General features: G+C 38.1%; 1 protein-coding gene across 2 annotated transcripts in view; it reads right to left on the reverse strand.

The window, feature by feature from the left end:
* Positions 1-11415, reverse strand: part of LOC139122799 (coiled-coil domain-containing protein 6-like) — a 48302-nt gene extending 36887 nt beyond the window's left edge. The window contains exon 1 of one of the 2 annotated variants that reach the window (XM_070688535.1): positions 11193-11415. In XM_070688535.1, the coding sequence (XP_070544636.1) occupies positions 11193-11411 (219 nt within the window). In that variant the 5' untranslated portion in view covers positions 11412-11415. The remainder of the gene's footprint in view (positions 1-11192) is intronic. The other variant, XM_070688534.1, reaches the window with a different exon arrangement.
* Between the last annotated feature and the right edge of the window lie 1873 nt (positions 11416-13288).

Here is a 13288-nt window from a genome sequence, read left to right on the forward strand (position 1 = left end):
GCCCCATGGCAATATATTCGAAATGATCAACATTAACAGGCAGGGAGGGACAAACAGTCGACGGTACAATGGCGAAGTTTAACACCAAAAGAAATACAACTGCCGTGCATGCAAACATGAAATACAAGTCCGGGCAGCGGGCTCTGCGTCGCAGGGTACCGGCGTTTTGTGGCCCCAACGCCGGTAAAACACACAGCCCTGCCACGCAGGCCTTGCATCGTGCTCCCAGGAAAGTTAAAAATTAAGCGCTGGTTCCACAAATTTATCATGGGATCACTGTAAAGAGGTTATTAACCGTTGATTCCTGATCAATTGTAACTGTGGACCTGATTCGGCAAGTTTACCGTATACAGCAGAAGCTTCCGAAGGAGTACACACGGTGTAGACAGTCAGGCAGAAAACTTAGCGCGATCCGCGCGATCGGAGCTAGCTCTGACCTCTGACATTTAGGTACGATCAACTTCCTGCTCTACGCACGCGCAGCAAAGGGTCAACGGGTCAAAACGTTACTGCGAGTGCGCATAATACATCTCTAAATTAAGAGTGAACACGAACTGATAATCACTACACCTTCCTGTCTGATGAAAGAAGTAAATACAAGTAAGGCACTGATTCATGTGTGTTGGGTACTTACAATACTGTACACAGTTACCAGACTCGCTGAATATTTAGCTTTGTGTGGCGTCATACTGTTAATCGATCCTGCAACAAATCTGTACACTGGTGTACTTGTATGTGTGTAAGTAATTACACTCAGTGTGACAATTTTCGGACGATCTCAGTTTTCGGACATTTAATGACATGCTGTTCGTTGTACTCACTTCACTCTGTATTGATAGCGTTTTACAAGTCATTTGACAGCATATGAAGTCAGGTGACGCTGCTGTCCCGTTTTGGATAGTTTCTACTTCGGGCGCTCCAAACATGGCGAAGTTAGCCACACCGTACGATACAAGGTGTCAAATGCAACACACAGAGACAGCCCATGTCCGATATCTAAGCGCCATACACGTCGACAGATAGTTGCGTCGTCCATGGATTAAACGTAACTAATTTATCACGAAATTTTTACAAACAGTTTTCTAAACACATCTAAATTGAAAATCGGAGGTTTGAAGTTTCAAAATATCAAAATTTAGCCTCTACTGTATAATCACATTCCAAATTGCAATTTGACCCCCTAAATACCACTTCCGTCATGTTAACAGTTTGAGGATAAACACAATAAAGTTTCGAAAGGTACGGTAATAAGATTTCGTAGTGCTCGTCATTTATAAACGGCTTTGGGCGAAATTCACGACCCTGTCCGAAAACTGTCACACTGAGTGTATCTATCGACATAGGGAACCTTTCAGAGTCACAATATTCCTAAAGTCTTTATGATTCATGGTATAAAGCTATGATTTACATGGCTGTAAATTCTTTTACATTTGATGGTACCTAACGCTGTACATTACATTTGATGGTACCTAACGCTGTGCACTAATCAAGTTAATGTACTTTGTTTCAAAATGTGTTGAAATATTAGCTGCAAAGAAACAACGATAAACTTTTCCTGTAAATGCCTACAATTTTTACAACATATTGTTTTACATATTTTTCAGATATCATGACCAATGATTTTGTGATTTTCAAAAATCGTGGTTGAATTATCAACTTCCAAGGACTGTCCAGGACTAAATTCATTTAAAAGACTTTTTAAGGATTTTCAAGGAGAGTAAAGGAGTCTGCTCACGATCAAATTTTGAAGTGAAATTTATTGAGGGAGAAAATGGTAAATATTGTTTTATGTCAGTCAAGTTACCTACAAATTTCCCTATAATTCAACCACCAATGTGTATAGGTGTAGAATCACAAGAGGAGACAGCTATCACTGTATCACCAGTACGGTATCATGAACAGAATTATAAGCAGAGAGAGCCAAACATGTTATTGACCCGTCAAACAACCACATGTAAATAGTGTATCATATTCCGTGCGACCCCTCTGCAATCTCCTGAATTCCCAAAGCTGCCATTTGTCTCAGGGATGCTTTTATACAAATCATAAATCAATCAACTACGCCAATCATAAGCTTGCTGCATCAGTATACTTGCTCTTGCAAGCTAAAACCACACTATTAACCCTTTGAATGCTGTAATTTTTCCCACCAAAATTTTTGTGCAAAAGTTTTCTCACTTTTACAAATTTTTCTATAATTTCTTACGAAATTTTGGATCGAAAGGACATCATTTTTCAATGGCGACAGTTCTTGATCAAAATTTTGGGGAAAATTTGAAAAAAAAAATTGTCAGGAACTGAAAAAAGTTGTGTGCATTATATATAGAGGTGACAAAAATTGACTTAGGCACTCAAACTGGGAAAGGGTTGATTTTATCCTTTGCATTTCTTATCCTGATGGAAATCTCAAATCCATTGGGTGTTTGCATTACTGTATTAAACTGCAGTCATCTTCTGATTGGTGAAACTGAATTTCTGTTTACTTACAGGGGTTTTACAATATTGACGTTTTCACAAAAGAACCACAACACAGCATTCACCCTAATCCAAATTCACCATAGATCACAATGGCCCTGGGCGAAACCATTGCTTTACAACTTTGGTCCATAAACCTGCGGGCCACAAAGATTAATAGGATTCTACAATGCAATATAATACAATTTCAGTGGCTGAAAATTATCAAAGACTATTTATATTTAATACAAACATTTTTTATGATGTTTGATTGATGACAAGTACCTAGCCAAATATACCAAACATGTTTCTTTTTTGTACTAATCAGGGATCAGAATGTTACTAAAAAAATAAAAATGTCCTTACGAGTTCACTAAATAATCTGCAAGCCTGCATTATCTTTACATAAAATGTCTAGACGAAAAAACAACAGCAAAATACAGATGATGAATACAGATCCCTACACTAATTACAAATGCTGCAAACGCAGCCGCAAAAATTAACTATGTGGCTTGTAAATCGTTTACCCAGCCAGACTGTCACAATTTAAATATTCTCTATCATGAGCTACGACTTCAGACGATGTCAATAAACATACACATAACAGAAGACATAAAAGCATGCAGTGAGACAAGTGTGCAATCACCTGGTAGCTACTTTACTCACACATACTAAGGGGCATTTGTAAATTTGCCATTGTGAACTTCAGTGAGCCCAACATTCAAAGGACATCCTTAATTGTTTTGTTTGTTTTTTGACAGGGTGAACTACCCCGGGAGACCTTTGATCCTGGGTCATCTGCCCACGCCAGAAAAGCAATGACAGGAAGCAGAGAGGACGAGTCATCTACTCTTGCATACAAATGACTCATAGACAGGATTGGAAGTCTTTTCAGCTGGTTCTCATCCAACTTTATCAGATCAGTGACCTCCGCACACAGGCTTGACTTCATAAACACAGCACATCAAACTCTTGGCAAATCAATCCATTAAAATAACAAATTTATGATATCACACAATTGTTCTGAATTGGCAAGCTACTGTTTCTCGTGGTTGTGGATCAAAAGGATCACTTCTGTGCTTCAATAAATAAGTCATACAGTATGCAGCAAAAATGGATTTAATCAAAAGCAACGTTGAACTGCTACCAGTATCACTATTACCATAAGTACTGATCCACCACAGATAAATTTGTGTAATAATTACAGAATAGACAGTCAACAACATGTATTCCAGGTCAATGCCCTCTTCTACAGACAAATGTAAGTTGTACATATTAAGAGTATGCATGTCATTATGTTTTGCACTGAGGGCTGAAAAAGAATACAATACACAGAAATACAAGAAAAAGATTCTCCTTGATTTAGCAATGATTGATACCCTTCGATTACATAAACATTTCAGGTAGCTCTGACGTAGATTACGCTTATAGATACGTGGAGATAACCTGAGATGCTGCACAGTCCAGCACACGTGAAATGAATTCTTGCCTATTTAACATGTTCCTGCAAACATGCACAATTTTAGAATAGTATGCATTTCACGCTGACAAAAGTAAGCTAATTTGTAACTGTATGTATAGATTTGTTCTTTGCTGTCGTCAATGGTGCAGGCATAGATCACACATGTATCTTTTTCTATGGATCTACATGTATAAGGTGCATACATGTAGCACTGTAAGTCATACACCTAATGTCACTTTCAGTTCTACATTTCGGCTTAGACTTCCTCAAACCAAGGCAAAGCTAGAATGTAGAAAGGATGGGTGCAGTATCTCTTTCCATACAAAAAGGTACCATTATGAAAAACAAGCTCTATAGAATTCTATAAAACTCTAAAGTTTACAGAAATTCTATAAATAATTACAGAAGTTCTATTAAGTTCTATATTTTCTATAGAATTCTGCAAGATTTTAGGTAGGGCACTTTTTTTTAAAGGCATATGTGAATACATGTGCCTGTGTACATCCTACATGAGAATCAGCATCTGATGCCTATCAAACAAAATTTCAAAACAGCTCAGTAATCTATGGAAACTTGGCGGTATCTTGTAAGGGTGACCATATTTGTGGTTAGAGGAACATGTGAGACTGTCATTTTTCTTCCTCACTACATCATAAGTTTTGTGCATTCTCGTGTAAAGGCAATTTGTTAGATGGTGTATTCACCTGATAGCCTGTGTTGTTAAATCATGAATTGTACTCTCATCTCAGTTACAATGGGTGACTGCACAATCTTCTTTCTCATCTCAGTTACAATGGGTGACTGTACAATCTTCTAAATCACCTCAAAAAAAGCTTGCCACATGGTCTACAAATGGAACTAGTCATTTTGTGGTACAGAGAATCGCGTTTGCTGTTCTGTAAATTCAAAGGATCGTGTTACCATGACAACAAGGTACATGACAAAACAACATGGTTGCAGAAACTTGTAGGACCATTAGAATTAATTTGACATTGTTTGGGGTGGGGATGGGGGTGACGGGGTGCAAGTACCTCATGTTACTTTGTATCTGTTTACTCTGAACTACATACTGTCCATTGCCAAGCCACATATGACCAGCCAATACACAGATTCAAACAAAGTGCTAGGCCTTCTAAAAAATTTAAATTCCACAAGGATTCTAAATTTTTGTTTTTATTATGTGTATTGTTACATATGATTGAAAATGGTAAGTGAACATTGGCTATGGTTTCCAATGTTCTTGAGGTGAGGACAAAAAAAACTGACCAATGCTTTCAACATAGGAACAGACATATTCATGTACGCCTGAAACTATAAATTCTTGGAAGACCTACAACAAGGCTCTACAACATTCAATCAATAAAATATGGGATGTAAAAATTTCATTTGAAAGTTAATTAATTTTTTCGTCTTTGGAAAAGGTGATCCGTCCCTTATTTTCATTTCCTGTGTCTAGAATCAAAATGAGCGAAAATCCAATGAATCTATAACCCTTGGCCAAAAGATGTAACCTTGTGGCATTTGGCTTTTTCCTGGCAATTACTGCCATTGGGTAAAACCTGCAGATAAAATGTCAGTCACTCCACCAATGGCCTGGGGATTGGAAGGGGGATATGCTGGCAAATAATGACCAGTGCATCAATCGCCGGTCTCATGTGAAAATGGATATGTACTGTAATCAGTGTCCATCATGATACAAGTATCATTCATTGTATGTCTGTAAAAAATAACACACTTGGCTTTGCTACACGATACTTGTTTCTGGTCTGTATACATCAATGTCAGATCCAACGGAAAGCTTGAACACGCATCTTATAATTTGAACAACTTAAAATTTGAACACACTGAGTATGGCATATCACCTTCCTGACTCCTTGTATAAGAATTTCTCCAGATCACAAGAAAACTTTGGCATAATGCCACAAACTTAATTATTTTGCTATATTTGCAACTGAGAGTGATGGAGGAACGTCTCATCTTACAAGAAATGTGCTGACTGTGAAAGCTGAAAACACGGTATCAGAATGACAAATGCATTAACTCCATTTCATCCTCACAGCTGCTCTGTTTGACAGGAGTATCCTATAACTGGATATTATAGGAACATCATACCAGTGTGTCCAAATCTTGCTATTGACATGCAACTGAGGGTTTTAATTAAGGGATTGTATGAAGACAGTCTGTGCATGTAATATATGCTTGTTGTGAATTCTTATCATCCACAACTGAATTCAGGTCTTGGCACAAATTACGTTGTTAATGATAAAAATTCATTTCAAACTACCTAGGTAATACAAGCAGATTGGTCAGCCCAAATATTGAGATTTTCAAAGGGGTGGAATTTTTATCAGGTTTATTTCATACCAAATCAATTTACTTGACACAGCTCTCAACTGAGAACAAAGGACTAACATAACAGGTAAAACTACTTATGGATTTTGGTTCAATAATTCTTTCTACTGACTTGGCAGATGGGGAAGTGACAGGCCAGGCTGGATAAAGGTTAAATGTCAATCTCAAATTAAAATCCTCTTTCTCCAAATTTGTATTTATTTCTATGGTTTGTCTATGAAGCCTTGTAGAGAGAGGATTAGGAATATGTGTTTGATATAGAAATGCTGAACTGAAACGTGGAAAAATATTGATGAACAACACTTGTTACCACTGGGAATGCCATCACATTAAGATCAGCTGTAACAGAGAGAGACAATTTACATGTAAAAGGTGAGATTTGATTTGTTATGTCATCCATATGTCCAATGGTATTAGAGGGTGGATGAATTTCAAGTGTGGAGTGAAATTAACATAACAACAAACATCAATAATATCATATTCACACACACACACACACACACACACACACTGGGATTAAGATGTACCGTGTACACAGTACTGAAGATAATGAATAGAAAATGGGAAACACTGAAAAGTATCACTACCACTGCTGCAATTAAAGATAGAAGGCTATAGTATTGTGCTGCATTTGAAATTGAGTGCATGTATGGGAAAAGTCAAGTGAAATCAGTGGAACCTTATACATGTAATTTACCAAGCTTTGCATACATAAATAAGTGTGACTGACGGTATCACAGAAATAAAATCCGACAGACTACATAAAGATAATATCAGGCTGTGGATTTACAGATACCGGTACACTGTACCTGTACTACTACTAGTCTCATAGATCCAACAACAGATGTCAAGGCTTCAATACTGAGGTCCCACAAAAAATGGCCATACTTGTAATACACTACCACTACAGATAATTCACTTTGCTGTTTGGCGAACAGAGGTCATAAGACAATACAGCAAAAACATGACTGGAGGCTGAGTACCAAGACAAAAAGTACTTGAACTCTTGATGGTTGTATCCCGGAGCTAGGATGTCAGACCTTGTCAAGGGCATGCAAGTCTTTGTTGGGTGACTAGGATATCTACAAATGTTGACCAAAGACTTGAGTGAGACTTCTGTTACTTGCCTCGTGAAGGCACCTTAATTATGGTGGATGTTGCCCCTCGAAATGATTGACACATGTCACCAATCATAAGCCAACAACTACACCAGAATAGTGCACTAACTTTGTAACGGTCCAGTACTCACGTGTGATACAGTTTTGAGAAGGGAATACATGTATGTTGTCACTTTTCTTGGTTATTACAACTGAGCTACATCACACAGCTAGCTACTCATAACAAGGCCTCGGCAGCGACACTGCATAAGCACCACACAATGGAAGTGCAAATACGGTGCTCAAAGTTTTGTAGCTCACATTAACTGCCCGGTCAGTGAACCTGAAGCTGATCAAAACAGTGCACCTCCATTTCAGTGAACATACCCGATAAATCATTTGGTAATTTATGGTTCTGTGATACTAGAATATGATAACAGCGGTTCAAAAGAACATACATCAGCAATGAACAAAATACTGATACAGAAATATTTATTACCAAACTTACATTTGGTAACCAACAGAAATCAAAGGACCATACATTTGAAATGAACAAAAAAAAAGTTTGATAAAGAAATACCTATTACCAAGCAAACTTTTATATTTGGTAACCATAGAAAACAACCAGGACATGAGAATGATGTTAGATTTATGGATGAGTGATATCAAATTCATGAATCCTCTGATTCACCACTAAAGTTTGGGTGTGACTCTTTGTTTTGGACACGCTCTGTTGATGTACACACAGTTACAAAACTGACGTTGAAATGGTTGACAACAGAGCACAATATTTCAAATGTGTGCTTTCCACCGTGCAGATACTGTTACACAATACTCTGTGTCCAACAATTTCAGGCCAGTTTGATAAAAATGTACTGCTGAGTGTGTGAGTGTGTGTGTTGTGTGTGAATGCATGCATCATGTGTGTGTGTGTGTATATGTGCGAATATGAATACATATATATATATAGAGAGAGAGAGAGAGAGAGAGAGAGAGAGAGAGAGAGAGCTGAAACTTTTCCATCTCTTTTTTATCCATTAGGAAGATACTTATTCAAAGGGTATGTTCATCCATCCCATGGAATGAGTTTGCTCCAGGTTTGATAATACAGTTGGAGGTTGAAGAGGTGTAGCTGCCATTTGTTCACCGATGAAAATGAAAACGAAAGTTCCCATGACAGATAAACTTTAAATTATAAAAACATGTGTATTAAGGATCATCGTCAAAATATTTATCAGAGATTAAAATCAGTCACACAGCTGATACGCCTACTACACTAGAATGTTTGACATTACTGATATAATGTTGACCACTTTTGACCCAAATGGCAGCTCTGTATGACTGCAACTTTCTAAAACAATGGCATTATGAAACAAGCATGCAGCAAGTAATGGATAAATGATTTCCATAGATCATTGTAACAAGTTAGGGCTGATCCAAGAAGCTCGCACAGCTATTTAATTTCAATAAGTGACAATTCACTGTTTGTTGTAGTTGGGTTTTGGATAAAGATACTTTTTAGACACTCCTCTTCGCCACAGCTGTCAATAGCCTTGTTGCCTCGCTAGCTACGCATGCAGCAGCTCGCTGAGACTGCTTACTCAGTAGCAACATAGCTTGCACCACGGTGGTGACCCTTGACACGAGACGGCTGCCTGCGTGCAGTGTGCGCACGGCTGTGCTATCGAATAGCATGATGTTTAATCAAAAACGAAAGTATATCAATCCAAATTATATGTATTTCTTTTCAATCATAAGACAGCAATGGCAGCGACCATGCCATCAGGAATTTTGTTCTTATTGTTCTGCAGTAACGTACACGTATTAGCGAGTCACTTGCGGCCATCTTTGGTGGCCCGCTGCGCGAGCTATTATACCAGGTTTAGACATCAGAGTGATTCTAATTAAAGTCCATAGTTATGCTACAAATGCTTTTGAAAGAGGACACACTGTACTCCTGGTCATAAGAACAATGCTTTCAGTGTCACACCCATATTACTCATACTTTCATTTACCATCACACAATATCTGATGCTTTTGAGCCACTGAACAAACTCTTTAATAAACTGATGGGAGAAATGACAAGGGCATTCCCCTTATACTTGTTGCATGAATTAAAGATCATCAGCTGCATATGGCCACAACTTCAGTTTCACTTGCTACTGTTATGCAAAACTATTCAATGAAGGAACGTAAAATGATTTCAAGTTACACATTTCAAAATCAGATGTTATGTAACAGGTACCATGCAAAAATGTTACCAAATTCAGTCTACGTTCATTTGACCTTAAATTTCATAAACACATAATTAAGTTAAAATTACCTCAAAAGGCCAATACTTTTTTTGCACACAAATGATCAATTACTGAACAATGAACACATTTCTTTCGACAGCTTTTTTGCTGAGGTTGGAAAATAAAGGTTGATAATTTGGGAAACAATGTCGTTCTGTTTTTGATCTCCCAAATCCCTCTTCCTGATTGGATTTCCATAAATCCAAAGCAAACACAGTGACATTTACATCAATCATTAATTTAAAATCCCTAAACCTTACTGGTAAATAAATATTTCATTTGGAGTTGGCGGTTACCACTATTGAAGATTACGGTATGATACAATAAATCACCAAGATAGAACACGACAGTGTATCATATATACATTTGTATCCATTTTCAATTTTTTTTCATCAATTTCTTCTCATCATGACTGTTATACCAGCATACATGTATGTGTTTGTTTACTTTTGAAGGTATGAAGGCACACTATATCTAGGTGGTATGCGCATAACTGGCCGATTCAAAATATTCACTTGGAATTCTTAGAACTGTATCGTGTCTGGTCTGTATATGTTTTTTAAACCCTGACAATTTCACATATTGTTGAATTCCTACATAGCCTTTTAATACTGGACAGGATGCATTGATTATCATAATATCAACATTCTGAATCTGGCCAGCCATCTGTTGTCCTTAAAATGTAGATTATTCTTATCTAGATTTCGGGCTAGAGATTTCCTGCCTCCTGTAGAGAAAGCAACTATTGAATATTCAAAACAGAAACCTGACTGGCGGTTGTAACCTAAGTGTCACACACGGGATATAATAATATTTTACTCTCGAAACTGCCCCTCCTACAGACCCACAGTATCATTTAGGACAACAACACGGTCGGGTGAGTACAGTCGGGTACACTGATCATCAGTTGATTGGGCACTACAACACCGAACAGATGGTTGGTATCTTTAAGGAATGGTTTACAGGGAAAATTATCTTTTTCACGAATCATATCGCGGCCATGGCGCCCCAAATTGACAACGCATTGAAACACGAGGGAAGTCGTCATGGGGTTTTGTTTACAAATATACCCTGTTCTATTTGTAAACAGGATATTTTGCCGATGACACATCGGAAATCTACGGAACAAGTTTATTCCCCTACAATTGTACTAAAAACAACGCACAATAGTTCTCCTGATGAAATTCTTCCAACAGCGGTTCAACTTCCTTTCTGTTAAATCACTTGAAATTTCAAGAGAAACCTGTGTTTAGGGACAGGGATAGCTTTGTTTTTTTCCTACCGAAGGCGTGCGCGTGCCCTCTTTTCCGTTATGTTTTCACTTTGTACTTTGCATTGAAGAAGCTGTCTAGAACCAGACAGGGGCCATGTTTACCAATCCATAGGTCACTGCACTTCATAAGATTTCCAGGCATATGTTGATAGAATTTCAGTCGATATTAAAGACCGTCTTCATTGAAAATGTAACAGATTTACCAAACTTGGACTGGTCACTCACTCACATCACTTCACTGGTGTCACAACGATACTTACTATTGACACACTGGCCTTCCTTAGTTCGCGATTCTCTTCCTGGAAAGCTTTGCATTTCAACTTAAATGTCTCCAGTTCAATTTTAAGAACTCTATTCTGTTGCTCAAGCGAAGCTATTCGACCACGGAGTTGCTCCAGTAGGTCTTGGGATGCAAGTTTTGTGGAGTCCGTGTCGCTCTCACTCGCGCTGTCCGCCATCTTTCCAGCAATGAGGTTCATTAATATAATGTATTCAGGTAAGGTCAGCTGATGGGACATTTTATTCTTCCAGGGGGTATGTTGCAAATTGTCCGTAGCTCATATTGACAATAAATAAACTTACACGGACTCCTCAACTGCAGAAATGTAGAACAGTAAATTAATTTACCTTCATAACAGAAAAATGACTTTAAATATATTCGCTTGACGGAAGTGTTACTGCGACTGGTCTGTACAGGAGATACCCTAAACCCCTAGTGCCTCTAGTGACGATTTGTTTTCTGTTATATGTTAATCACATGTTGTTCACATGGTTGGCTGCTCGACTTCTCGCTGAAAGACCTGCGCTTGAACCCAGGTGATAGGCGTTCACTCATTGTGAGCTCATTTGCAGCTTTTAGCCCATTACGTCACAATGCGTTATTCTGCTCTAATACAATGTCATTTAATCCTAAATTAAGGTCACAGTTCTAAAATATAATACTGTGACAATGTAAAGTGCCTCAGTAAGCGTCATGCTATGTTTGGTTTTGACTTGTGTTTACTTTTCTGTCGAGTCCTGATTTTGTAGTATTGTAGATTAGTTATTGGCCAAAGTTCATCGAAGCGTACATAAAATAAACCAAGGATTTTACCAAATTAAATTTCCAATTTTTTTACATCTAATTTCTTTCACTAGTTTTGTTTTTGTTTGTACGTTTGTTTGTGTACCTATTTGCTCTTTGTAATATGACCGATTCGCTAGGTAGTAGGCTAGTGCTAAATCGACTATTTTGCAGTAGGCTAGTGCTAAATCGACTACTGTGCACTGTAGAGTGCCAGTGAATAACCCATCCACTTTCAGAAAAGCTCATCAAAACGTACATGTGTTTCGCACAATATGAACTTTTTCGTTAGATTATGTTCTCTACAAATTAGCTCATACAATAAAAAAAAAATTAAAAACCTCTAACCTATGTTATCAGAAACACAGATTCTAGTCCGCAAATTATTCAGCGGAAAAATGAATCATATATTCGTAAATGCATCGATGGCATAACTTTTTCAGTATTTACCGTTGAGGGCGATATCTGGTTTCCACTCTGGCCTGCACCCTGGCCTGCCTGCCCTTAGACTTGGTTCAAGTCTGTGATTTGTGAATGTTTGACTGGGGTAAACGCGATGAGTGGGGTGAACGCTACACAGGAGAGTTTCTCCCGGAATCACGGCGGAAACTAACTCAAATCTGCGTAGACTCAAAGGTAACCCGGTCAATCGGTGGGAAAACCTGGCCCCGGCTGCCAAATTCCAAATAGATTTGCATGAAAAAGGGAAAGACACATGAGAAACTACTGCAAATGATTTTATTTTTAGAAATTCACCGACTTGAACCAAGTCTAGCCTGCCCTGTACCTGCCAATCATGCAGTGTGTACGGTTTCGCAAAGGCCGACCCCATCTTCTGCCAGCTGCTCCCCTAGAAACCTTCTGTAGGCCAATGTTGATTGAGTCTGCCTTAGTAGTAACGGTAGATAATGGGCTTGAGCTAAATTTTAGAACGTTTATTAACCTTAGGGACTGGTCAGTTTCTTCGGTCGGGGGGGGGGGGGTTAGCGGTGGATTATTTTTTGCAAACGTCAAAAAGTGGCTGACCCCCCTATTCTAACTTTCGAAAACAGGGTGACCCCCTATTCCAACTTTCAAAAACATGTTTATCATTTTTGGGGTATGTCAATTCTCAAGTTTGAATACAGTATTTTGAATGAGTTGTAGTAGATGTATTTCGCACTTTCATGACCTTTCAGAATTAATCGGCGGTGATTATTGTTCATTATGTTGATCATAATAGTACTTTCAATGAAGTTGCAAACATGTGGAAAAGGTTCAAATTTACACATAACTAAAATATATAATGAAACA

The sequence above is a fragment of the Ptychodera flava genome, chromosome 22 (assembly GCF_041260155.1).
Source record: "Ptychodera flava strain L36383 chromosome 22, AS_Pfla_20210202, whole genome shotgun sequence".
NCBI classification, from domain to species: Eukaryota; Metazoa; Hemichordata; class Enteropneusta; family Ptychoderidae; genus Ptychodera; species Ptychodera flava.